Below are 27,125 nucleotides of genomic sequence, written 5' to 3'. Positions count from 1 at the left end.
TCCTTGCGTGTGTGTGTGCTCCTTCCCCTCTCTTCCCCCACCATACCCTTACCTTTTTTTGGACCATGATACGGGGGACCCAGATGTTGCATGTCACTGGCCAATGGTGAGAAGAGAGGGGCTGGATTGGTGTGCAGTCCCGATGCCCCTTCTTTTAAAAACGGCTGAGCTCCTGTCTCCAGCTCAGCAACTCAACTCACACGAAGGAGCAGAGGCAAGAGTTTGTCCAAACAACAGCCTCAGTCACACCTGAGGACCTGAAGTAGCTACGCTCAGCTGAGAGCTGAATTAGTTCGTATCGATGCTGTAGAGAATCGCCAGCACAATGTTGGGATTAAATAAAGTGGCGCTGCTGCTGTCTTTGCTGGCCTCGGTGGCTCTGAGCCAAGGTAGGTGAAGATTGATGATTGAACTGCTAATATATTATTATCATGTCAGAATGACACAATCCCAAGAAATTGTTGTAACTACAGATTTGCCAACAAAATGATGCTCGTGAAACTGCAAATGTTGAAAATGAACCTTGAGCAATTTTCAGTTTTCATTTCATAATCACACAAGAAAGAGGGCCAGTTTATGAGTATTAACACATGTGCCGCACAACTGACAGTAACTGTAGAGTTTCCCAAGTTGACGGCATTTCCCTAAGGATGTCAGAGCGGGATGTTGAAAGAATTTAGACAAATGTCTGAAGATGAGCTCATATGATAAGAGTAGTGCATGATTAGTGTCCGTGTACTTGGATTACTTACATTGTTGGGACATTAATCTGTGTTCAAAGTCAGCCTACTCCCTTCTGGGGATGTGAAGTCATAAAGTCCGTATTGTAAATCACAAAATGTTGTGAAAGAAGATGTGGTTTGAGGTTAGGTTTAGGAAAGTAGAAATACTTTTTACGGGGATAATAAGTCTCTGGCAATGTAAAACTTTGAAGCGATGGAAACGTGCGATAAGACTGCCTTATTACCTCTTTATCTTGAAATCTCGAATCTAAAGCCATATGCATGTTTCTCCTGCACTTTTAATAACACAAAGGAGTTGGATGGAGATGGAGTGGGATGTTAAGGAGAAGAGGTCGTGAAAACTGTCCCTGCAGTCTCGTTTAATCACAAAACAACAACAATTTCACAGTAGCCGCCACTATCAGCAAACGGAAGGCCTGCTTTATGAAAATTGTGTCCAGCTTTTATTACTTGACCAAGATCCAGTTTGAAATTATAGCTTTTTTTGCACTATTTTTCTAATGTAGCTCCCGGTTTTTAATGCTGGTTAAGTGTTGGTTATCTGCAGACATTAGCACAACACAGTTTCTTCCAGATGAGATTAGAAGTTCTTCCCAGCAAACTTCACTCTTATCGTCCACTGAAAGTTTGCCATTCTTCCTGAATGACACCAGTAGCAGCACTTTTTCCAGAGCTGTCACTTTCTGTTCGCCTCACAGCTGCTTCACATTAGGTTTTTCTCTCTTTTTTCCAAAGTGAAGGAGCTGGCAGTTCATAAAAGCAAATGAGTGTGAATACACCTTAATAGTCTCCATGTCTTGTTGGGCTCTGAAGCCTCTGAACTGTAAATGTCTTTGTGCCATTCACTGATGAGTATATATAAAAAGATTAGAGACCAGTGAAAGTGTATGTATAAATGGTGATTCATGCTGACTCTGATTGAACAGAACACTCCAACCTTAAAAGTTTAACGCCTCATGCCACGCTCCTTTAGCAGTACATCCACATCTTGCAGTAAGGTGGTGCATTTTTGTCCTTATTTCACCCTCTAACATTGGGAGCAGTCCCTAAAGATATAAACGCAGTCACCTTGGAAACAAGGTGCAATAATCACAAACCCAGTGGCCCACTTTTCCACCTGCTTGGTTTGTGCTCGGCTTAATGACAAAATGGAATAAAAAAGAGGAATAGGAGAACAGGTAAAATTACTTTACTGCCTTCTTTTTTTTCCACCGTCACACTGGCCAGCATTTCACTCTTTCCTTTTCACTTTTGATGACCAGTTCAGCCCTCATAACTGCATTCAATCCACTGCTAAAGTAACGACTGCGTGTCTCCATCTGTCCGCTCGTCTTCATCTGCTCGCCTTTTGTTTCTAATCTGTCTCCCTCAGGTATTTCCCCACAAATACTTTCCCCACCTTTCTCCCTTCTATCTCTCCCTCAATCACACTCCCTCCTCCAAACATTCTCTCCTTGCCTTGTTTCTCAGTCACCCTCTCCACACACCTTAGAGCTTAGAGGTTTACAAGCTGTTTTTCTATTTAAAGTTGGCAGCTGCTGCTGAATGCCCAACTTAGAGGGGAAAACAGTGGTATTACCACCTTTGGGTCTAAATCTTTCTCTTCTCTTCTCTTCTCTTCTCTTCTCTTCTCTTCTCTTCTCTTCTCTGCATAATTTTCAGGCAAAGCCAAAATAGTTGGTGAGTAGCTGGAGGGCTGTTAGTCAGACGGAGGGGTAGTTCTCCAGATGCTGACCACTGTCTGCTATAAAGCACAGAGCTGTCTGGCCAGCTGACTTTAATGACTGACGCAGAGATTACATCGGATCAAACGAAAAGGCGCAAACTCCCATTAGTGACATGCTGCAAGCCACAATCACATCTTTCATTGCTTTTCTTTTCTACTCATGTGTACAGACACAAGAAGAGATGCCAAGAAATTATTTGTTGCAGGAGTAATCAGCTGCTTTACATTTTCAGCTTCTGGCTCAGTACCTGTGCACAGGTGGGGAAGTTCAACCTCCAGATATTTTTTCTTGAGAAATTCAACACTGACTAACGTTTTTTAATAGTATCAAGGAAACAATGCGGTGTTCCACAAATATCCTCCTTTAAATACACAAATCATCTGTTATACTTTTGTAAATCCTTAAATCATGTGGTTGGTTTCCACCATTAGTTAATATCACGGACAAAACTGCTGATTTTAAGGAGCTACAGATGTTTATAAGTTTTGAGAGCCTTTTGGGAAAAAGAAGAAACTTTGGGGTAAAGAGAGAGAGAGATAGGCACTGAGAGAAAGAGCAGACTTTTCTGAAACCACACACACCTCAGTTAAGGAGCTAGCCAAACGCATAAACAACTTCCAGATGACATGGCAAATGGATCATCACATACACAGGCCCCCACACACAATGCATACACAGTTCATGGATGGAATGCCTCTGTTATTAACAGAGGACTCCTGTGGCAGCTGTCACACACACTCCTGAGCCCGAGCACGAGCGACATCAACAAATAAAGCATAACCCCATTCTTTGAGCGAGCTGTGCTTTGTCTAGTAGGTTATGTAACACGAGGAAGGAAGCTGGTGTTTTCACATCTTTTCCTTCTTGTAGGGATCTGGAATATTATAAATAAACAGGATCCAGACCTTTTACTTAGCCTCATCTGTCTGCCAGCCTGCATCTGGCACAACCATACCTCCCTAATATGAGTGAAATCGTGTTGGGTGAAACTTCATAAGGTCCTCCATTTTCTCCACAGTTCCACTCTTCAGCAGCTTTTTTATTAGATTTTGGCTAAGGTAGAAATTTCTCACTCAGAAAGTGAAGGAGAGCAAGGCTGTCCTTCACAAAGGCACCAGGGCTTAGTGGATTTGCCTTTGTGCAGCCAGGCTGTAAGTGAACCAGCTGTATTTCAGAATGAACCACTGTGACGTAAATCATTGAACCCAAAGCTAGTTCTCTAAAATAAGACTTGCAGTTGTCACAACAGACCTATGGTGGATAAAGAGGACAATGAATGCAGCGGTGGATGAAAAGTAATCCAGTAGCTATGTTTCAGACATATAAGTGACATTGCTTGGTATTCAGGAACTTACCATGTTGCTATATGTGGAAAAGGATGCAGATCTCTTCGAACGCACCAGTGCAGCTATCTTGTTACCTTGTCCAAGGTTTGTCCAAGGTTTATGATGGTGAGCATGGCTAAAACTGCTGGCACTTGAATGTAAACATATTTCATTTTGAAATGACTAACGTAGTTGTTTCTAACAGGACAGCCTCACGTTTCCACCAAACTGCATCTATTTCCTAAACTTAACCATGCGATCTAAACAAAGCTAAACCACAACATGTCACGTCATAAAAGAAGTTTATTGTTCAGCGGTGATTTGACAAGCGCCAAATGGGCCGTTAAATCAGAAAATCAGAAGCAACATACACAACGTTTGGGTTGTGTAACAGCAGCTGCAAAAAGTCAAAGCGTAAAGACATTTCTGTTCACAAAAAAACCCCAAACCCATGAACAAGGTATAGTGCACCAGTCAGTCCCTTTAGGGTGTATTTTCCTAAAGCTTAAAAAGGAAATAATAAGTTCTAACTTTGGTCCCGTTGGCTTGAAAAACGTGTGTTACTTGCCTCTTGATGAGGTAAATTCGCTCACATACCAGCCGCATGAAGCAGTGCCCCCATAAAATCCCCTAGCATTTAAAATTCATAATGTGTTAACATGTCCCTCAGAAGCACAATAAGCTTTGAGTGCGCTGTGGGAGCCAAGCCACTTCATCCCAGCCATTACTAAGGTCACTACCCCAACATTTGCCTTCTTCTGTAGCTAATCTGGGTTTCCTCTGTCTGCTTTCTAAAACCATTAGTCACCCTATAATCCACAGAATTGTTTGCCATTTCATTTTCATCATTATCAGACATCTTGAAATGATAATCCTGCGGTTCTGCTGTGAATTCCCTTTGCTCTGGTGTGAAAAGGAAAGAAAAATGTTATGTAACAGGAGCCGAAATAGTGTTTTGGAACTTCTTGGAAATAACATGCGCTTCAGGATGGGGAGCATTATTAATTAGCCACAGGAGTTTTAATTCATTTTTAATAAAAGAAAGAAAAGGCTTCTTTGTGCACACAGACACACATAAAAAATGAACAAAAAAAAATCCCCTCTTGCCCCTGCGGGCGGTCTATCCTTCAAGCTCGGGTCCTGTACCAGAGGCCTGGGAGCTTGAGGGTCCTGCGCAGTATCTTAGTTGTTCCCAGGACTTCTGGACAGAGATCTCTGATGTTGTTTCTGGGATGTGTTGATGATTTGTGAACATCATTGTCACTGAGAAAAACTGTGCTTTACCTGCTCGGGAGACAAAAAAAAATTGTGAAAAAACTATTTGAACTGATTTACTAAACTAAATCTGCAGGAAGAGCCACATCTGCTCACCAGATCAGTGTGAAAGCATTTGCTTCTGTTTAGAAGTCATTCCAGGGTATCAGAGAGACAAAGCTGATCTGGAAAAATATCAATGGTTTTTAAAGCCAAGGGCATAAAAAAATCAACAACCATGAAGGTCAGCTGACTGTCTACGTTACCTTAAAATGTGAAGTTGATGTTTGTCCTGCTGAACTGTTATCCTTCTTTTGGTAAATCTATCAAAAGCCATCAGGGCTTGAAAAGAAATGTGCTGGCATGAAACGAAAGACTTGAAGTGAGCTGTAAAACCAGCGGGGACTGGGATCGATACCGGTCTCTGTGCTGGGCGTCTCTGCTCGTAAACTCAGCAGCGTCTCTCCCACAGTTCTAAGCACTTGCACATATTACACACGCACACTAAAGTGACATAAGCCACTTTTTGTTTCTGTCACAGACTGACATTTATTTTTTCCGCATGGCCACATTTCACATTTCTTCCCAGAGTTTCTAGCGAAAGGAGAAATGTCAAGCAAACAACTGACGCTTTTCAAAACATAAAAAAAATTGTGCCGCAGGAAAATGAATCATTGCACATCAAAGCATGCGTGAAAATGTACGGTGCATGCTTAATAAATCAAAGGGAAAAAAATTACATGAATGCCAGCTTTAATATCGTTTTTTTCTAAAAGGTTAGTATTTGCTTACTTCTTACATCTACTGCTGTGTGTATGAACACACGCGCTTAAAAGAAGATGATGTAAGACTTATTTAGTGATGTAGGCATGCAGTTTGTGTTCAATACATATTTTGCAGTCATATGTCCTTCAAATAAAACCAATTTGCATGAAATTGCTGCATGTGTTTGAGTAGGAGAAAGAGGTGAACAGAAAGCTTCTGCACAGAATATCAGATGACTCTGCAGGTTCAGATTTTCTCAACTGAAGGTTCATTAACATCCTCAACAGTAGGTGCTTATTGATGGATCAAGAGGAGAAGGGAGGACAGAGGAGGGCAAGAAGGACTGAAGAATGAGAAGATGCATGACAAAGATTTCTGGGGGAGATTAGAGAGGGATTAGAGAGTGCCGCTGCTGAAGAGCAGCTATGATAAAAGAGAAGACAGAGAGGAGTGAAAGGGGAAATATAGGAAAAAAGAAAAGTGATGGATAGATGAAAGCTTACATCTGAGAGAAAGAAAAGGGAATAAATCTTCAGTTTGTTGTTATTTAAGCAGAAAGTCTCCTTGCCTCGAAGAAAGAGCAAAACGTGCACGTGTCCATACAAAATTGGAGTAAATCTCAGCAGCTGTTCAAAACGCACACACATTGAAAACTTGATTTTATCAATAGTGTAGTTTAAGCAAGCACAAGTATAGATATTTTCAAAAAGGTAACACACTCTCATCTCCAACACATGACTTCTAGAATTTCTTTTCTTTCTTCTTAAAGTTTCTCAAGGAGAAAAAGTGTAAGCTCGGTCTATAACCAGCTGTTTTCTTGTGTACGCAGAATCACTGAGAACTGAGAGTCATTCAGACAAGAGACGGAGAGTGGCCTTCAACATGTACGCTGACTCACAGACAACAGGTACCGGCGGGAGATTGAGAGCTAATTCTTTGGCAGACATTTTCAAACCGCCAGAGTTTAAATATCAGCTGAAAGCAAAAGTGCAGGCAGATCCTGGCCAGTATTATAAAACTATCAGTACGCTCGTTATTGCTATTTGACTTGCTGATTTAGCAGCCTTACTAATGGCTGTGACTAAAACTTTAAAGACTCAAGGTAAATCCTTTAGCGCCCAATAAAGATGTTACCTCAGAGATTTTACTCCTTTGCAGACTCGTAACTCAGAAAACTTTAAACTCCAAGGCATGAGGCCGAGACATAATTTTAGACGCAGTGTGTTTTGTCTTTGTATGGTGTCCATTGCTTTTAAGAACACATCTGCTTGGAAATAATAGAAAAAAGATGGTCCTTTTAACTTTGTCTAAGTCATCCAGCGATGCTGTCTAGACATCCTTGGCTACAGTAGTAATAATAGTTAATTACAAAAATACTTAATTACAGATACTTTATTCAATGGAATAATAGAAGCAAATAAAGACAGGGCTCAAGTCTGGACCCAAAGCTAAATAAAAATCACTTCGTGCACCATAATAATTCCTGTTTGTTCCACTAAAGGCCTGTTGTTATGGAAACTGTGTTTCTGATCAGTGAAGTAAAACAAAGAGTGGGAGTTTTTAAAACTATAATTGCTTATGTGGATGAGGTTATCTTGCAGCTCATATCACAGTTTTTTCAGCAGTTATTAAGAACAGATAGAGGTGTAACACTAAAAGACATTTCTGTACAAAAGATGTATGACTAATCTGCTTTCTAATCATTCACTGTTAGCATAGCTGGGAGGATCGTTTGCCTCAGTCAGCTTTCCGTGATGTGAACAGCTTTAAACCACAACATTAATACAATTAGGAGCATTTCAATAAACAACATTTTTTTTAACTATACAGAAACAGCTGTCTGTAACACATAATCAATTCTTGGTGGACATTATTGTTTGGGAGTAAAGCAGTGCTTTACTTTAAAAGGAAAACAATCTATCACATGAGGCTAATTGGTTCCTTTTATTTGTAATTCCTCATGTTTCTCAGTAGGAAATTGTTCAGGTTTCAGAACATGCCACAGATGGAAAATTAAACAGAATGCCTCATGACTCAAGCCAGGGGGCATGGAAAGATCCTCAACAATACAAAGCTCCCTGGAGTATATGAAGTCAGTTTCAGATGATAGTTGCAGACCCCTGAAAGCTTGTAACCCATCCCTGCTGTTCAAGTCTTTCTTAATTCTTAACAGTCTCCCCCCATGTAAAACTAGCTCCAACCTCCACACCACAATTATTAGTTTTTTCTAATGTTCTATCTTTGTGGTTTTCATCCACGTCTTCCCTTCATGCGCCTCCAGGCGTGACTGAATGGACATCTTGGTTCAACATTGACCATCCTGGGGGAAATGGAGACTATGAGCGCCTGGAGGCAATTCGTTTCTATTACAGAGAGAGAGTTTGTGCACGGCCTACAGCCATGGAGGCTCGTACTACAGACTGGGTGGCAGCGGCAGAAACTGGGGAAGTGGTTCATTCAAGTCTGGAGAAGGGATTCTGGTGCATCAACAAGGAACAGCCACATGGTCGCGTTTGTTCTAACTACCATGTTCGCTTCCAGTGCCCCCCAGGTAGAGCCGATTACAGCAGCCCAGGGCTGTGGAAGCTTTTTCTTCACAGAAATGAATATTTAGCCAAAACACTACAAAAACTAAACAAATATTAAACATTGTAAACATTGGTGCATAGCTACATCTTTCAAGATTAGAATGTCCCTCTGTCCTCTGTAATATGTTTTTAGTGCAGAGCTATTGGACTGAATGGAGTGAGTGGGGCCCCTGTTCAACCACAGTTTGTAATGACGTGGGTGTCCAAGTCCGCCGAAGGAAATGTGTGAGCGCACAGCCCATGCCTCTGCTGTTGGTGCCAGCATGTCAGGGGCACCATTCAGAGAGAAGAGAGTGCACCACCCCACCATGTACAGGTAACAGCCAAATATCAATCACCACCAAATTTCGGACAGGACCCTAAGCTAGTGTAGAGAATATGGTCTTTGAACTACACATAAACTATTTTAATCAACAAAGTGATTCATAATGTCCCTTTTTATTGGTGAAATCCCCAAAACATTCCTTTTAAACCATTCAGTACACTGTAAAAAAAATTCAGTAGAAAAACGGAAAATGTCCTGGTAATTTTCTGCCAGTACATTTTCTGATTTTTTTACGGAAGTTTGACGGACTTTTCTGTAAATGATAAAACGGAAAATTCTGTAGATTTATAGTATACTCTCTGTACCATTTACGGACATTTCCTTCAGCTATAAAATGGAAAATTCCATTTATTCACAGTATATTTTCTGTATCATTAATTTATGTTTTCCATTAATAGCAACAGTCTTATTGATTGAAGCTGTTTCAGTAAAGTTCTAAATGCAGCTAAATCCTTTAGAAATCCTATAGTCAGCACAAGGGAGTTAACAATCCATTTGATAGAATGATTCACTGAAACTCCCTTCCGTTGTGTCTTTTTGTAGCTAAATGGAGTCCATGGGGTCCCTGGGGGTCATGTTCAGTGACCTGTGGTGGAGGTCGCAGGATTAGGAGAAGGACTTGCGTAAGGACTTCAGCGACAGTGCAGTGTGTGGGACGGCCTGTTGAAATCCAGAAATGTGGAAAGACTCCATGCCCAGGTATGCAAAGCCACACTGCATTTAGCTGTAGTGAGGCATTTCTTTACTTTGGTGTCTTGATCAGTATCTGCTAACATCTCAACGCTTTCTTTACAAAAGCCAAATGCCAGTATGTGTGCACTGAAGGCCATCCCAGTGAAGACTGCAGTCACTGCGTGTGCAAAGGCCACATCCTACATGGTGATATCCACAGTGTGACCGGTGTCCCTGTGGCAGGAGCCTTTGTGTCACTAGCCAGCCATCCCAAGGTCATCCGTGCCCGTACAGATGCTATGGGTCACTTTAAGCTCCTAGGAATCTGCTCTTCCAGCCCAACTTTAATCACCATCAGGAAGGAGAAGTTTGCCCCTATCACTGTGTCCACTTCCAGTAACACCACAGGCATGTCCTGGGTCCGGGCTATTCTTAGATCAGCTGGTAAGTGCAGATAAATGAAAGAAAAGTGATTACATATTTTGGGTTGTTCTTAAAATAGGTATTATTACAAGACTAGCATTATTATTATTCCACATAGTCTACAGATCCTTCAATCATATTCTCAGACGACTGAAAACAGGAAATTGACAGCTCTACAACATAAACAGTTTGGACTATTGTGAGACTTTACATAGCTTTGAGCAGTGACTTGGTTGCATGTGTCACCCTTTTTAACTGAGTAGTCCAAAATCAGTCAAATCCACAGTAATCTGTCATACAAAGTCAAGGAAAAAAACTATATTTGGGAATCTACTCTTGTTGGGTTCAGTTAGGATCGTAAGGAGACTGGCAGTGGTAACTCAACTTAAAGAAGGAATATCCCTCCACTCAGAATGAGACACTGACAACAACTTAAAGGGAGAAAAGTGATTTGAGTGTATTCAACATTTAAATGCTCCAAAACATAGACATGAACAAAACATTTAGACCATTTCAAACATGTAAATGTCAACAATGTACAACATATCACTTAAAGTGTCCATAAATATATTAGGTAGGCTGTCCTTTTCAGTTCAGTGCACTTAGTATTCAGTGTTCTTAGTAAGTGTTAATTGTCTTTAGTCACTGGTTTGCTTTTTTGATGTTAAGTGGAATCAGATCTGACCCAAAAAAAAGAAAAAAGTAACAACATAAAGTGTCCTGAGATCTCAGAAAAAAACGTTAATCCAAAAAAAATTGCAAATCGTTGTATCCTACCACCCTCCAAGGAAACAGGTGGCCTTCAGATTGAGAACGTCCTTTCTAGGCACCTCCAGTGGCATCCAGTCCTTAGATGGCACCGCTCGGTCCTTGCAGCAGATTTCTACCACGTAAACAAAAAACCAGCCTGCACACAACGTGCAGTGCAATCACTCACTTGTAAAATAAAACATGTGTTTCTCTAGTGTTATCCCTTTTGTTCCCCCTCACACATCACACACCTATACAGTTCTTATTGGCCAATAACAATTTATCAACAACAAAAATACATTTCACTGCAAATCATGAAGCATGAAAAGTGTCTCCGTGGTGTGTTAGCTAAAACTTCACATGTAAGCGCATTAGCCCAGGGAGCACATGTGGGTACGCTAGCATACTTTCCACAGGCTAACACAGCTAAGCAATCGTTAGCAGGTTCTAAGACAAACATCACATTTCCGACAAGCATAGTATCCTGACTGGTTTTATGCTCAGAAACTGGACTATGAATCACAACTGAAACTGCAACTGTGAGACTCACCAGGATATTCTTCATAGAAAACATTAATTCCGTAGCGCAACACGTTACAGGACTGAATATCCACACAGCTTTGCGCATCTAGCTCCGTGCAGGCGGATGCAGTGAAAGAAAGTCACCACGCACGCGCTATGGTGCATTCACGGTACATGGGGAAAACTCAGCATTTAACAAAACAGTAACACTTCAAATTAGAATAAAAACAGAATACAATTGGCAATAAAATAACCATGGGTTACACTCTCCCCCTCTAAACGGCATGAGTCCCTTCATGCATCATAGACCAACTGGGGCCTGGTAAAGGTGACATGACAGTTTTGGAGAATGCAACGCCTAAGGTTTGGAAAAAGGAGCTAATAGCCAAGGTCAGTGGCTCTCCTAACTCATCATAAGTGAATTTCTGAGGTGGGCGTCTTTCTCTGTCAGAGCGCCTCAACCTCACTGGTTCTGTAGCACCAGCATCAGTACTAACAGCATCATCATTAATGACTGCAGGCTCTGGTGGAGTGAGATCTGCATCAGTCATGGTAGGTGTCAAGTTGGGTTCGGGAATGTCAATCACAACATGGTCTGAAGACCTCGCATCGGAAGGAACATAGTCCACATGACTTGTGTTAGAGACTTCAGGTTGTGTCAAGGTAGGTTTTCCAATATCAGGTAAGGACGTTTCCGGTACAGCAGTGTCAGGGGATGATACAGGGGGATGACTGTCCAATTGCTGTTGGGCTTTAGGATGAGCTGACTCAATTTGAATGTAAGGGGCTTTTGTGATGATTTGTGGATTCCATATGCCAAAACATAATTCCTCTTCATCACTCATCTCATCACTGTACTCTCCTCCATTATCCTTGTCGTTGCCTTTTGTGCAGTTTGGTTTACTCCTGGTCCTCATTTTCCTTTGATTCCCATTTTGAGAGTCCGATCCAACCTGATCTTCAACAGGTAAGAACCCGCAAGGGAGAAGCAAATCCCTGTGCAATGTACGCTGGGGGCCGTCTCCGTTTTCCGGTTTGACAACATACACTGGGCTGTCTTTGACCCGTTTGACAACAATGTGAATATTTTGTTCCCAACGGTTAGCAAGTTTGTGCTTCCCTCTAACATTCACGTTCCTTACTAAAACTCTGTCACCTGGAAACAGTTCTGCAGCTTTGATCTTTTTATCAAACCTCATTTTATTCTTCTCACCCATCTTTTGTGAGTGTTCGCTGGCAAGGGTGTAACTCTCTTGGAGGTTTTGGCGAAGACCTTTAACATAGTCAGAGTAAGACTTTGGACTGGTTTTGCCCGGGTGAGTACCAAGGACAAGATCAATAGGCAACCTCGGCTGTCTGCCGAACATAAGTTCGTATGGACAGTACCCTGTTGTGTCATTTCGTGTACAGTTGTAGGCATGTGTTAATGGCCTAACAAAGTCTCTCCAATGATACTTGTCTTTGTCCTCCAGTGTGCCTAACATGTCTAAGAGAGTCCTATTGTACCTTTCCACCGGGTTTCCTCGTGGATGATAGGGCGTTGTGCGAATTTTGCTTGTCCCAATCAATGTGCAGAGCTCTTTCACAAGCTTAGATTCAAAATCTCTGCCTTGGTCACTAAGCAGACGGCTAGGGATGCCATAGGGGATGATAAGGTGATCCCAAAGAGCCCTGGCTATTGTCTTAGCCTTTTGATCTTTTGTCGGGACCGCAACTGCAAATTTTGTGAAATGGTCCGTCAATACTAACACATTTCTGGTGTCTCGACTATCGGGCTCAATACACAAGTAATCAATGCACACTAGCTCAAGAGGGTAAGTTGCCTGGATATTCTGTAGTAGAGCAGCCTTTTGGGGAAGGGCCTTCCTCATGAGACAACGTGAGCATTTCTTACACTTCTCTTCAATAGACTGAGCCATTCGTGGCCAGTAGAACCTTGCCCGAGCGAGATGTAAGGCACGCTCAACCCCGAGGTGACCAACCTCGTCATGTACACCTTTCAGGGCTCTGTCGCGGTACTTTTGGGGCAGTACTAACTGGTACACAAGGGAATCTCTGTCATTGAATTTCCTGTAAAGCACGCCATTACTGAGCTCGAGTTTGTTCCATTGTTTCAGAAGGAGTTTAACATCTGACGATTCAAGATTTGCTTCTTTGGGGCTGGGTTTCAAGCCTCTTCTCAACAGGGCTATAACACGAGCGAGAGAAGGATCATCCTTTTGTGCAGCGCACCAATCAGCATCTGTCATTGAGGGTAAGATGTCTTCTCCATAAGCCTCAGTGACTGAGCTGGGGTCAATAGCAAGACTCTCGACAACTGAGAGGGTTTCTGAATGGCATGACACTGAGTGACGCTGACACAAGGCAGAAAACGTTTCATGGTCAAGATTGTTTTGCATGTTAATGAGACGTTCTTTCATATCATCAATGCGAGCTTTTTCTTTGACAAATGCCTCATCTTCATGAGGAGGCTCTTGAGGCCGCCGTGACAACCCATCAGCATCTTTGTTTGCTTGACCTGCCCTGTACTTAATATTGAAATTGTAAGTAGACAAGGCAGCCAGCCACCTGTGTCCTGCCGCATCTAATTTCGCAGTTGTCAAAACATAAGTTAGCGGGTTATTGTCGGTCAGGACTGTGAAGCTAGAACCGTAAAGGTAGTCATTGAACTTTTCACACACAGCCCACTTGAGGGCTAAGAATTCAAGTTTGTGTGTGGGATAGTTCTGTTCACTCTTAGAAAGCCCCCTGCTAGCGTAAGCAACTGCTCTCAGCCTCCCCTCTTGCTCCTGATAGAGCGCAGCTCCCAACCCATCCCGACAAGCATCCGTGTGCAATACATAGGGGAGTTGTGGGCTGGCAAAAGCAAGAATTGGTGCAGAAGTCAGCTTTTCAATTATTGTTCGGAAGGAGGTTTCACACTCATGAGTCCATTGCTCCCCGAGAGGCTGAGTGGGACTGTAGGAAAGTCTGGGTGGTTCTCTCTTGTAAATCTTGCCTCTCTTCTTCGGTGACCGGTAACCGGCAGTGAGACGATTCAACGGTTTGGCTATCTTGGAGTACCCTTCAACGAAACGCCTATAGTATCCAGCGAAGCCTAAAAAACATTTAAGCTCTTTGAAATTGGATGGGCGCGGCCAACATTTCAGAGCAGAGATCTTTTCGGGATCGGTGTGGACTCCGTGAGCATCCACAACATGCCCTAAATACTTCACAGATGTTTTGAAGAAGTGGCATTTTTCTGGGGATAATTTAAGACCGTAGTCTCTCAAGCGACTAAGAACTTTCATTAGCCTGGATTCGTGCTCTTCCAATGTGTCTGAGAACACAATCAGGTCGTCTAAAAAGACAAGCACTTCGGTGAGGTGGAGATCACCCACACACTTCTCCATCAGGCGTTGGAAGGTGCTTGGGGCATTTGTAACACCCTGTGGCATCCTATTAAATTCATAGAAGCCAAGAGGACACACAAAAGCTGTCTTAGGCTTGTCCTCCTCGGCTACCTCCACCTGATAGTAACCGGACTTAAGGTCCATGACCGAAAACCATTTAGCTCCACTCAGAGCTGTGAATGTCTCCTCAATATTTGGCAGGGCATATGCATCTCGAATAGTTCTTAGATTTAGTTTACGGTAATCTATGCATAGCCTTATCGAGCCATTCTTTTTCCTTACCAAAACAATTGGTGAGGCGAAAGGACTTTGTGACTCTCGAATGATGCCTGCATCCAGTAATTCTCTTAAATGTTGTTTGACAGCTTCTCTGTCACTTGGGTGTATGGGCCTTGGCCGCTCTTTGAAAGGTGTTTCATTGTTCAATTTGATTTGGTGCTTCACAGCTGTGGTGTGGCCATGGGACATGTCATTGAGAGCAAAAACTTCAGGGATGGATCTCAGTTTTCCCAGAATTCGCTCTTTCCATTGCTCTGGGATGGGAGAATCATCAAGGTTGAATGTGAGGTTGTCGCTGTCTGGTTCATTTTGACTTGGAGGATTCCGAGTTTGACTTGATGCTAGTGGGGAAACGTGTTGGGCTGCACAAGCTTGAGCGACAATGCTATTTGACTGCAACGTAACAGCATGTTCACTAACATTGTGTACAATGACAGGTACTTTACTGCTGGAATTAAAAGGAATGTCTACTAAAGCCGATTCAAGAAGCAATCCACCTGGTAACTTGTATTGCTCATGCGGCTCAAGGACAAAACTTGTGTTCTGGTTGTTCTTTCTTAACCTCACATTTCCCATTAGGCATTGTTTGTGTCTTGCAGGGATTGTCACTGCCCCTTTGCTATGCAACATGACAGGGCAGGAATGAGTATCATTTCTTTGTACTTGGGCAACATGTTGAAGGATCGTTGCAAACTGCTTAGAGTGTAGCTTACGAATGAACTTGGGACCATCTTGATGTACTAACTGTCCATAAACCCGTAAAAGCACATTTGTCCCTATCAACAGCGGAATTCTACTGTTAAAGTGACACTCAGGGACAACAAGGGCCAAGACAGTTAATTGTTGTTCTTTGCCTGCAATGTTTTCGGGAAATGTAATGCAAGTCTGAACATAACCCAAGTATGGCACGTTTTGCCCTCCTGCTCCTTCAATTTCAAGAAGAGCATGTATTGGCTGGATGGGAAGGTGGGAAAGGTGCATCTTGTGAAAAGACTCAGAAATGGTCGTAACCTGTGAGCCTGAGTCCATTATGGATTCACAGGGTACCCCGTCAACAAGTACTGAGGCTGCACAGCGTGGGCCTATGAGGCCTTGAGGGAAGAGGAAGTTAGGATCTAGGCTGCCTATGGGATGAATGGGTTCTGTGATTTGCACTTCAGGACCACAAGCTAATGTCTCGGGACTGGGGAAATCAAGGGTTTCAGCTCCTGGGTGTCCCACGACAGGAGCTGCCACTAGTTTAAAGCAAACGGGGCTGTGGCCTGTCGTGCAGCAAAATCAGCCTGTTTCTTTCTCAACTCTGCATGCTTTTCTCGGACAAGTGTAGGATTAGCGTCATTTGTGCAGCTTACTGCAATATGATTGTCTTCCCCACACTTAAAGCAAAACCATGCCCTAGGTGTGCCAGGAACTTTAGCAAATGTCTGTGAGTTTCTGGTGTTGACAGCTAGAGAATTTTTGGGCTCATATTTCTCAGGTTTGGTTGAATGTCTTTGGCTTTGGACAAGCATTTGGACTTGTTTGGTCAACTCGGCTATTTGACTTTCAAGCTTGGCAGTTTCATTTGGTTTTGGGTTCACAGATTTGGATTTAGTGCTTACAAGAGGTTCAGTACTTGGGGTGGTGCTCCTTGGCCTTTGAGTTAAAGTTAACTGTTCAACTTGCTTTGTGAGTTCATTGACTTTTTGTTCGAGTTTCACAGCTTCACTGTCGGTTGGAGTAGGAGTCGCAAGTGGCGCTTGGCCAAGGGTGGGCATACTAAAAACCGAGTGTGCATGTGCAGCAGCTTTTGTTGCACCCAAATGTTTCTTCATGCGGTCCAACTTGGCGAAACGACGCTCTTCCTCAGTCCTTAACATGAGGAGAAGCTCCGAAAATGAGGGTGGAAAGCTCTTTTTTGCTTCAAGCTGGAGACTTATTATCAAGCTTTGGTCCCAGCAGCCTCTAATGAACTGCTTAAGAAGCAGTTCATTTACATTTGTAAGAGGGGCTCCCCCTCTAGAAATGACTCGTGTGAGAAGGCTGTGAAGACGGTTCAAGAAGGCAGATGGGTTTTCTCCGCTGTTTTGATTCGAGCCAAGAAAGGCAGTGTAAAGCTCTTCACCGTCCTCAACAACTCCAAAGGCTGAATCAAGCTGAGTGACATAAGTGCTTGGTGTCGCAGTGACCCCCAGAGGCTTTACAATTTCAGATGCGGGGCTAAGTAAGCTCTCAAGTATCTTCCTCACTTTGAGGGCATCAGTCAGGAAAGGGTCACTGAGTAGAAGATCGACTTGGGTACGCCATGTCTCATAGTCGACTTCACCGTTGGGCCGTGGAAGTCGGCCTGAGAAGGTACGTATCTTAGCGTGAGCAAGGGGTGCGTGACTTGGCTCATTACGAATAACATGTTCAACCACTACTTTCTGAATATGCGAAGGGTTGTAGATGCTCTCGTCTACATGTACTGGACCAGCAAAAGTGTCAGTATGTGGGCTGAAAGCACTTGTGGGTTCTACGGGTTCACTTGAATCAGTATTGGGAATGATGTCAGCTGTCGTATTAACGTTATGGTCAACGGGTGACTGTGTCTCAGTCTGGGGGGTAGGGCTGGCCTGCAACTCGCCTTGGAAAATACTGAGGAAGCCTGCCCTCCCACTGCCCCCCATAAACTCAAGTTCCTTCAGGTATCTACGGGCCACTTCCTTGCCCATTTCTTCTTGGGTGATATCTCTGATGGTTTTGGAAACCCATTTCACTGTAGGGTCTACAGGGCTGACAACTTCCCCTAAGGTGGAAGGGTCTATCTTTAAGATAGCCTGTTCAGACTCATACACTATAAGTGTTCTGCCTTCGGGCTGATGTGGCTCATCAGGGACCCTGACAATGTTAGAGATCTTACCATTGACTTCAAAAACATTAGTTATATCATGTTCACTACGATGTCTTTCAATACCTGTAATAAGCAGGGTTTTCTGGCTATCAACTCTAAAGCGTTCACAAAGGTCAAGTGCCATTTTCGAAAATAAAAGTATCACTCAGTGTGTCATATGAGTTGGAGGTAAAACCACTATGCCAATCTCCTGGCTGGCTCGCCACTAGTTGTCACCCTTTTTAACTGAGTAGTCCAAAATCAGTCAAATCCACAGTAATCTGTCATACAAAGTCAAGGAAAAAAACTATATTTGGGAATCTACTCTTGTTGGGTTCAGTTAGGATCGTAAGGAGACTGGCAGTGGTAACTCAACTTAAAGAAGGAATATCCCTCCACTCAGAATGAGACACTGACAACAACTTAAAGGGAGAAAAGTGATTTGAGTGTATTCAACATTTAAATGCTCCAAAACATAGACATGAACAAAACATTTAGACCATTTCAAACATGTAAATGTCAACAATGTACAACATATCACTTAAAGTGTCCATAAATATATTAGGTAGGCTGTCCTTTTCAGTTCAGTGCACTTAGTATTCAGTGTTCTTAGTAAGTGTTAATTGTCTTTAGTCACTGGTTTGCTTTTTTGATGTTAAGTGGAATCAGATCTGACCCAAAAAAAAGAAAAAAGTAACAACATAAAGTGTCCTGAGATCTCAGAAAAAAACGTTAATCCAAAAAAAATTGCAAATCGTTGTATCCTACCACCCTCCAAGGAAACAGGTGGCCTTCAGATTGAGAACGTCCTTTCTAGGCACCTCCAGTGGCATCCAGTCCTTAGATGGCACCGCTCGGTCCTTGCAGCAGATTTCTACCACGTAAACAAAAAACCAGCCTGCACACAACGTGCAGTGCAATCACTCACTTGTAAAATAAAACATGTGTTTCTCTAGTGTTATCCCTTTTGTTCCCCCTCACACATCACACACCTATACAGTTCTTATTGGCCAATAACAATTTATCAACAACAAAAATACATTTCACTGCAAATCATGAAGCATGAAAAGTGTCTCCGTGGTGTGTTAGCTAAAACTTCACATGTAAGCGCATTAGCCCAGGGAGCACATGTGGGTACGCTAGCATACTTTCCACAGGCTAACACAGCTAAGCAATCGTTAGCAGGTTCTAAGACAAACATCACATTTCCGACAAGCATAGTATCCTGACTGGTTTTATGCTCAGAAACTGGACTATGAATCACAACTGAAACTGCAACTGTGAGACTCACCAGGATATTCTTCATAGAAAACATTAATTCCGTAGCGCAACACGTTACAGGACTGAATATCCACACAGCTTTGCGCATCTAGCTCCGTGCAGGCGGATGCAGTGAAAGAAAGTCACCACGCACGCGCTATGGTGCATTCACGGTACATGGGGAAAACTCAGCATTTAACAAAACAGTAACACTTCAAATTAGAATAAAAACAGAATACAATTGGCAATAAAATAACCATGGGTTACACATGGAAACCAAATAAAAATAGACTTGAGCTGCTTTCGAAAAGGCAATTCCCTCAACAATCATTTTTCACAAGCTCAGAGACCGACGGGCGAATAAAGTGTAATATTTGAATTTTATGAGCTCTCTAGTGATGGGATTTCCGGCTCTTTTTAGAGATCCGGCTCTTTCGGTTCGGCTCACTAAAAAGAGCCGGCTCTTTCGGCTCCGAACCGACTCTTCAGGTTGTTTTGTTGCTTTAATTAATTTATTATTAACAATAATATAAAATTATGCACAAAAGGAATTACTAACATAAAAACAAGTGGTTTTATTTATATATGTTTATATATAAATATATGCGGTGGCCCCTAGAGACAAAACACGTACAAACTCCAAAACACATTTCTAGCATGAACTGAACTTCCAAAGCCGAGCTACTAGATCACTTAAATTACACAATTGAAAGCATGTGTGTATTGTTTGTGTATTTATACACAGGCACTCATATATATATTCAAATAATTTAAAAAAAAGTTCATTTACCTGTTATTACCACACACCAAATCCGGTCGTTGGTACTTGCTGGCTTGTGTAGCCACAAGATAACAAAGGCTCAACACTGCGCCCAGCATCCTGGAGCACTTCTGTTGTCTTTTGTACGTGTTTTGAGTTTTTATGTGCTTCTGAGTTTTTACGTGCTTCGGAGTTTGTACGTGTTTTGGAGTTTGTACGTGTTTTGGAGTTTTTACGTGTTTTGGAGTTTGTACGTGTTTTTACGTGTTTTGGAGTTTGTACATGCTTCAGAGTTCGTACGTGATTTGAAGTTTGTATGTGCTTTGTCTCTAGGGGCCACCGTAAATATACTTTTATTTATTCACTCCACATAAAATGTAATAAATAAATCATATAATACAAAAATCAACTATTCACATTTCAAGTTTTAACTATTTAAATTTTCAGCTTTTTCCTTTCACAAATTTAAAGTGAAAAGAACACAAAACACTGCAAACCACAACACAATTAAATATAAATTATAATATGAAAACTAAAAGAACATGCATATTCTCTGTCATATGGACCTGCATGAATAAACTTTCTCAATCCTTTATCATCTGCAACTGAAAATAGTTGTGGATGATTACTATACCTTTCTAATGTTGTTGTCCCTGCCTCTCTTTCTCTCTCTCTGGCTCTGTTCCTGTGCTACTGAGTGTAACTACCGCCCCTCCCCCCTCTGCCCAGCATAAAGCACAAGGCTCGCGTGCAGAGTGAAGCGGAAAAAAAGTGCGAGAGAGAGGCTGAGAGAAAAAAAAAAAAAAAAAAAAACCCACGTGACGGCTCGCGATAAGGAGCCGGCTCGCGTCGTTCACGTCAAAGAGCCGGCTCTAAGAGCCATTTCGTTCGCGAACGACCCATCACTAGAGCTCTCTATGACCTGCGGCACCATTCACAACAATCAGAGTAAAGTCTTGATGATTTGCTCCTTTCTGCTTTCCACAGAAAAGCCGTACATTGTGAAGCACCCAGAGGATAAAGTGCGTTACGAGGGAGGACGGGTGCTGTTGTGCTGCAAGGCAGCAGGATCACCAACACCTGACAAATACTACTGGTGAGATGAACATCATTGTTGGCACACTCTCATAGAATAACACTCAAAAAATAGCTACAGTCCTTCCTACACTTATGAAATGTATAGTTTTTAAGTTACAGGTTATAAAACTAAAACATAAGCTCTATAAGCTAAAGTCATCTGATAAATCTTCCTATGAAAGTCATTGTACAGTCATTGTTAGCATAAATCATCAAAATAAGTATAACTGGTGGCATATTTGCTAACATTTTAGATATAATTTTAAATATAATTGCTTAGCTGATTAAAGTTCAATAAACATTCCACAATGGTAAATGGCCTGCATTTGTATAGCACTTTACTCAGTCCCTAAGGACCCGAAAGCGCTTCACACTACATTCAGTCATTCACCCATTCACACACACATTCACACACTGGCAATGGCAAGCTACATTGTAGCCACAGCTGCACTGGGGCGCACTGACAGAGGCGAGGCTGCTGGCGCCACCGGGCCCTCTGACCACCACCAGTAGGCAAACATGGGGTTAGTATCTTGCCCAAGGATATTTGGCATGCAGCCAGGAGGCAGCCTGGGATCAAACCACCGACCTTCTGATTAGTGGCTGACAATAATGTAAAAAAGTAAAGTGAAGAACAAATCACTCTCTCTGTTTCTTTCTTTGTGTCTGTTTATCAAGGTATCACAATGGGACTCTGCTGGACAGGAAGGTATACAAGTATAAAGAGGAGCTTGTACTGCGAGATCTGAAGCCAGAGCAGTCGGGACAGTATTACTGTAAAGCCAGCAGCCCTGCAGGAAGCATCAAGTCCTCCCCCGCCTTCCTTACTGTAATTGGTATGTGTAGCACCAAACAAGAATGGCAGAAACAAAGAAACCACTTCCTCTGCCAGAGCTAATGCCCCATTTAGTTTTTTGTAAGTGAAGACGCTGATCTGGATTGGCACCAATAAGATTTTTCCCTTGCCCATGCACCACCTCCGCACCAAGTTTATGAAATGCAGACTAGTAGTATGTATGTAGTCCTGCTAAGAGAATGACAGATGTGTGACCCTTGGAAAAAGTTATATAGTGTATTTACATGTACTGCATGCAAAGCACTGAATACCAGTGTTTTTTCTGTTTCAAGGTTGTTCTTTAAGTAAAAATAGTAAAGTTCTAGTAAAATGTAATTAATCTTCATCAGACTGAGAAGAAATAATTTGCTATGATGATAGAAAGCGGCACACAGGGATTATTGCTCAGGATGGCTACCACCCGAGTGCATTTGACAATGACGTATTTAGTCAATGTCTTGTACTGGTTCAAGTATAACCACTGACAAAAAGCAAACAACCGCAACTCTACTGTATAAAGAGCAGCTGCCTCAGAGATTGAATACACAGTTAAAGAGGAATGTCAGTGCTGAGCTCAAACCAAGTCATCCATGAGCCATGTCTACGCATTAAGAGGAATCAAACAAAACCACAGTGGCTTACAACTGAAAGAGAGGAGAAAGTCAGTTAATAAACTATCTTTCATTTAAAAAAAAAAACCAACATGGGAAAATGAAAAATATCAGTCTTACGATCTGGCAGAGCCTGGAGGAATAGATTTTTATTGTGTTTACATTGGTTGAAACTACAGCTTTCTAAACAGGGATTCTTTATTGTGTGAGAGGGCTCTGGACACTGTAAAACCTCAAACCCAATTTTTCCAGAACACCCAGTGTTGAGATGAAACCCAAGATTGTCAATAAATTATGTTTCTTTTCTCTCTCAGACTCAGACAAGTATGTCTTTCCACATCCATGTGGGAGAACCCCACATACACAGCTTATATTCTCCAGGTGCTTGTTAGTTAAGACACAGATTAACAAACAGGCTTTTCATGGAACAGTGCTAAAGCAATCAATTCTAGGCAACAGACAAATCCCTGTACTCCAAAAGTCATTATGGCTGGAGAGACTTTATGTGTGCAGAACAACACCTGCACCTCAGAGCGGGATGATAAACATGCCTTCATCCCAATAGTTTCTTTTCCCCTTACACATAATGCAGAAGTTTAATTTGAATAACACAATATGTTTACAGCTGTTCAGGAGGTTATATGTTTTATAATTCATGATCAAAGGAAACTTGCAAAACAATACAGCAATCTACAAATCAAACTGCTTCATGTGTTTGCAGTTATTGACTTATGTGGGAGATGGTGAGCTTGACAGGGATACTTAACTACAAACAGCCATGATATCCTGCATATTAATTATGCTGCCAGTGGGTTGTTGAACAATTGGTCGTTCCTTCCAGTTCCCAGTTGGATGGTTGGTGAAGAAACCTTTTCTTAAGCTTGAAGTCTAATTACCATTTTATGCATATTTCACAATCCAACTTGGCCACTTAAATGCACTTTCAGGTCACGCAGACCTTGGACGTTTGTGTGTACTGTGTTTTTAATGTGAGCATCCATGTGTGAAAAATAAAGGTATAAATATTTTTATACATTCCACCAGCAAGTTCTAACTATTCTCTATACCTGTTCCACATTATGCTTATAAATCAATATGCAATTACCCTCAAACCAGCAATTTTATTTTAATGCTAGATTGTATATTTGACAAACTTTCAAGAGCAGATACAGCAAAGCAAATAGAACATGAACTGCCCTGTTTTTAATATGTTAACTCTGCATTTACTTCCGAAACACCATCAAAGTCACATTACACAGCAGTCAACTTAAAATTTATGGCAATATTTCTTTCATGATGATGAAAGAACAAAAGCTTAATGTCATTTATTGTCTATTTCACAGACAAAGGAGCACCAGCATGCAATTCTACCCCTGAAACACATCTCATCAGGCTACCCACAGACTGTGTTCAACCCGGGACTGACTCCAAGTACTACAATGCTGGCCGCTGTCCTCACAACAAATGTGCTGGTTCCCTAGATTTTGATATGGGCTGCAGAGATGGAGCTGGATTCTGTTGTGGTGTTAAAAATATGGAAAGCAGAATTATTGACTGTGGTAGCTACAGCCTCCCCATCCGTGCTATGATACAGTGCGGTTGTCAGAAGTGTGTGCAGCCAACTGTGCTGGTTCGAGGTCGAGTAGTCACAGCTGACAATAATGAGCCTCTGCGTTTTGGGCACATCTACATTGGTAAAGAGAGAGTGGGTACCACTGGATACCAAGGAGGCTTCACATTAAGAATCACCCCTGACACACAGAGATTAGTTGTAAATTTTGTTGATCCTAGTCAAAAGTTTATTGACACGCCCAAGGTGTTCATCTTTGACAAGAAAAGTGGATCTATTTACCACGATGTGAAAGTGATGAGAAAACAAACACCAATTGATATCAATGCAGGAGAGACCAATTTTATTAGCCTTGGAGAAATTAAAGATGAAGATCCCATAGGGCAGTTGGTTATTCCTCCTAATTCTTTTCATAAGGACAATGGAGAAATCTACGAAGGAACTGTCAAAGCCAGTGTCACATTCATTGACCCAAGAAACATCACTACTGCAGCAGCTGCCCCTGGCGACCTTAACTTTGTGGATGATGAAGGTGACATGCTTCCTTTAAGGACCTATGGCATGTTTTCTGTAGACTTCAGAGATGACTCCAACAAGGAGGTACTTGGAGCTGGCGCAGTCCAAGTCCTCCTTGACACACAGCACGTCAAAATGCAAGAACATATTCCCCAGATGAAACTGTGGTCTTTAAATCCCGACACAGGAGTCTGGGAAGAGGAGAGCGACTTTTCTTACAGCACAACAACTACTGGTGGTCATGGAAGGAGCAAGCGCGAGGAGCGCACATTCCTCATAGGCAACATGGAAATCAGAGAACGCAGACTTTTCAATTTAGACGTACCTGAAAATAGACGCTGCTATGTCAAAGTTCGTGCCTACATGAGTGACAAGTTCCTACCTACTGAACAGCTGGAGGGTATCGTGATTAGCTTGATAAACTTGGAGCCCAAGCCTGGTTATTCTTCTAATCCCAGGGCATGGGGCCGCTTTGACAGTGTCATAACAGGACCTAATGGGGCCTGTTTACCAGCTTTCTGTGATGCCCAGAAGCCTGATGCTTACACAGCTTATGTCACAGCAATGCTGGGTGGGGAGGAACTAGAGGCAGCTCCTTCCTCCCCAAAGATGAATCCAAACATCATTGGAGTCTCTCAGCCCTATCTAGATAAAATAGACTACCAGCGTTCAGACCATGATGATCCAGCATTAAAGAAAACTGCCTTCAAAATCAATTTGGCAAAGCCTAACCAAAACAATTTTGATGAGACCAATGGGCCAATATATCCATATCAGAATTTAATAGCTTGTGAAAATGCCCCTGTTGATGCTAATCATTTCAGGTTTTTTAGAGTAGAAAAGGACAAGTATGAATACAACGTTGTTCCCTTTGAGGAGAATGATTTGACAACCTGGACAGGAGATTACCTGTCCTGGTGGCCTAACCCCCAAGAGTTTAGAGCATGCTTCATCAAGATCAAAATTCTTGGACAGAAAGAAGTCATGGTCAGGTCAAGGAATCTGGGAGGAACACACCGAGAGACAAAGGGCCAGCTTTATGGAATTAGAGACATTCGCAGCACTCGGGATATGCGAGAGTCCAATACCTCAGCAGCATGTGTAGAGTTCAAATGCAGTGGCATGTTATTTGACCAAGCTGAGGTGGACCGGTCCCTCATATCAATCCTTCCACAAGGTAACTGCCGCAGGATCAACACCAACAACCTCCTACAAGAGTATCTCATTAAACATCCACCAGTGGCTCAAAACAATGAGTCTCATGCTTTCACCATGTTAGCACCCGTTGACCCTTTGGGACACAACTATGGTATCTACACAGTCACAGACCAGAACCCTAGAGTGGCCAAAGAGATCGCTATTGGGCGCTGCTTCGATGGCACCTCAGATGGTTTCTCCAGAGAGATGAAGTCAGACTCTGGAGTTGCACTTACCTTCAGTTGTCCAGAGAGGAAAATCAACAGGGAAAGCCTTTTCCAGCGTCTGCAGACCAACCCAGGTCAAACTTTGTCTCAGATGGCGAGGGACATGAGAGAGTTAGATGGTCTGCAGATGAGGAGATCATCCACCCAGGTAGTTGCTTATCCTTCAGAGCAACGGGGTAGGACCCAGAATCGCAGAGTCACCTCAACCACCAGAAGAAGAGTATCTACACGCATTCAGTAATGCCAACAGAAGTGATAAAAAGTAGGTTGAAATAATATAATTTGATCAGTGTTTACACTAGCAATCACATCAAAATGATATATCTATAATAATCTTTTCTTTATATTGTTAGGTCTTCAGTTGAGAGTCATATGATGGCATCAAGTTCAGAAGATTGTCTGTCTGCTGATGAGTGTGAATCCCTCCTTTACTATGAAAATCACAAACCCGAGACAGACATCAATTTAGAAAACTCATTAGGTCTGACGTTTATTCGAAGAATTTGGTATATTAATTTCTCCCATCCACGGTAAAAGACAGGTATCATTTGTTTTTATGTAACTTGGTGACCAGCTTTTATTGACTTTGCTCTCATTTTATGAATGAATACACTAAATTGAGGGTTGAAATTGGAACTTTTATAGAGCTAATTTGTGGCATTCCACTTCCATAGTGGGTGTTTTTGCTGACATATCTTGATGCTTGACCCAAAACCAGAAATTTAAAAACTATAAATACTATGGTAGACCCCAAACACTTGGTAATTGGCCATAGCTTTCCACTGAACTCATGCTTTTCCTCAAGATCAGAGAGAAACCAACGTGAGGTCCTTGTTGTCTGAAGCAGACACTGAGCCCTTATTATACAAACTCAGAAACTCTCCATGAAGTGGAGGAACATGCAAAAGAGACAGTGGGGTGAAGCATGCCACCCAGTGAACAGAGAATCTTTTCAGCCATGCTTCTCAGTGTTTTTCATTAGTGTACCATATTGCCAACTGTGATTCAGACAGACGTTCTTCCACACTTACTTAAAATGTGGAAGACTGAGGCTGTCGTCATGACAAGCAAGGACCTTACTCTAGACTGGCGCTTCAAAATAACGATAATTGTTTTTGGAAGCATGACATGATTTCCTTCCCCCCCTCTGCACATTCCACATTAGAACATCACCAAACAAAGTGTTACTTATAATAATCTATTCCTCAATACTTTCATTCTCAGCAAGAAGCTCTTTCAGGGTCTAAATGAACTTTGTTTTTGTTCTAGTGCAAAGTGTTTATGAGCTGCCTTTATATCTTGAAGTGCAATAAATATCATTAAACTTGAGAATGAATAAAATTCAGCATGTTTCAAACTATAACAGTTCATGAAAAGTGCTGCTGGTGAATTAAATAAGTTTTTCATGTTGCATGTTGTGTGGCTAAGGTATTTGTACCTTGCACAAGAATCTTGT

General features: G+C 42.1%; 2 protein-coding genes across 2 annotated transcripts; one reads left to right on the top strand and one right to left on the bottom strand.

Moving 5' to 3' along the window:
- Positions 1 to 201: 201 nt before the first annotated feature.
- On the top strand, positions 202 to 27,125 carry cilp2 (cartilage intermediate layer protein 2). Its single transcript, XM_085347454.1, has 10 exons — positions 202 to 389; positions 6,644 to 6,721; positions 8,096 to 8,365; positions 8,536 to 8,718; positions 9,271 to 9,426; positions 9,526 to 9,843; positions 20,624 to 20,732; positions 21,392 to 21,549; positions 23,503 to 25,931; positions 26,023 to 27,125. Exons 1-9 carry the CDS (start codon positions 326 to 328, stop codon positions 25,908 to 25,910), a joined length of 3,744 nt encoding a protein of 1,247 aa, XP_085203580.1. The 5' UTR covers positions 202 to 325; the 3' UTR covers positions 25,911 to 25,931; positions 26,023 to 27,125.
- On the bottom strand, positions 10,543 to 13,517 carry LOC146607354 (uncharacterized). Its single transcript, XM_085347455.1, has 2 exons — positions 11,123 to 13,517; positions 10,543 to 10,729 (listed from the first exon to the last, which is right to left on the bottom strand). The coding sequence occupies exon 1, from the start codon at positions 13,512 to 13,514 to the stop codon at positions 11,370 to 11,372; it is 2,145 nt and encodes a 714-aa protein (XP_085203581.1). The 5' UTR covers positions 13,515 to 13,517; the 3' UTR covers positions 10,543 to 10,729; positions 11,123 to 11,369.

Source organism: Diplotaxodon limnothrissa, linkage group LG23, assembly GCF_057381915.1.
Source record: "Diplotaxodon limnothrissa isolate DT_005_m linkage group LG23, D_limnothrissa_male_GT1.1, whole genome shotgun sequence".
NCBI classification, from domain to species: Eukaryota; Metazoa; Chordata; class Actinopteri; order Cichliformes; family Cichlidae; genus Diplotaxodon; species Diplotaxodon limnothrissa.
This window is presented reverse-complemented; position numbering and strand designations above follow the sequence as displayed.

Excerpts from the sequence above, each read along its gene's own strand:
- LOC146607354 (XM_085347455.1), bottom strand. The coding sequence starts at position 13,514 with ATGAAAGAACGTCTCATTAACATGCAAAACAATCTTGACCATGAAACG.
- cilp2 (XM_085347454.1), top strand. The coding sequence starts at position 326 with ATGTTGGGATTAAATAAAGTGGCGCTGCTGCTGTCTTTGCTGGCCTCG. Across the intron at positions 20,733-21,391 it reads ACACCTGACAAATACTACTG|GTATCACAATGGGACTCTGC; the intron begins GTGAGATGAACA and ends CTGTTTATCAAG. Across the intron at positions 21,550-23,502 it reads CGCCTTCCTTACTGTAATTG|ACAAAGGAGCACCAGCATGC; the intron begins GTATGTGTAGCA and ends TCTATTTCACAG.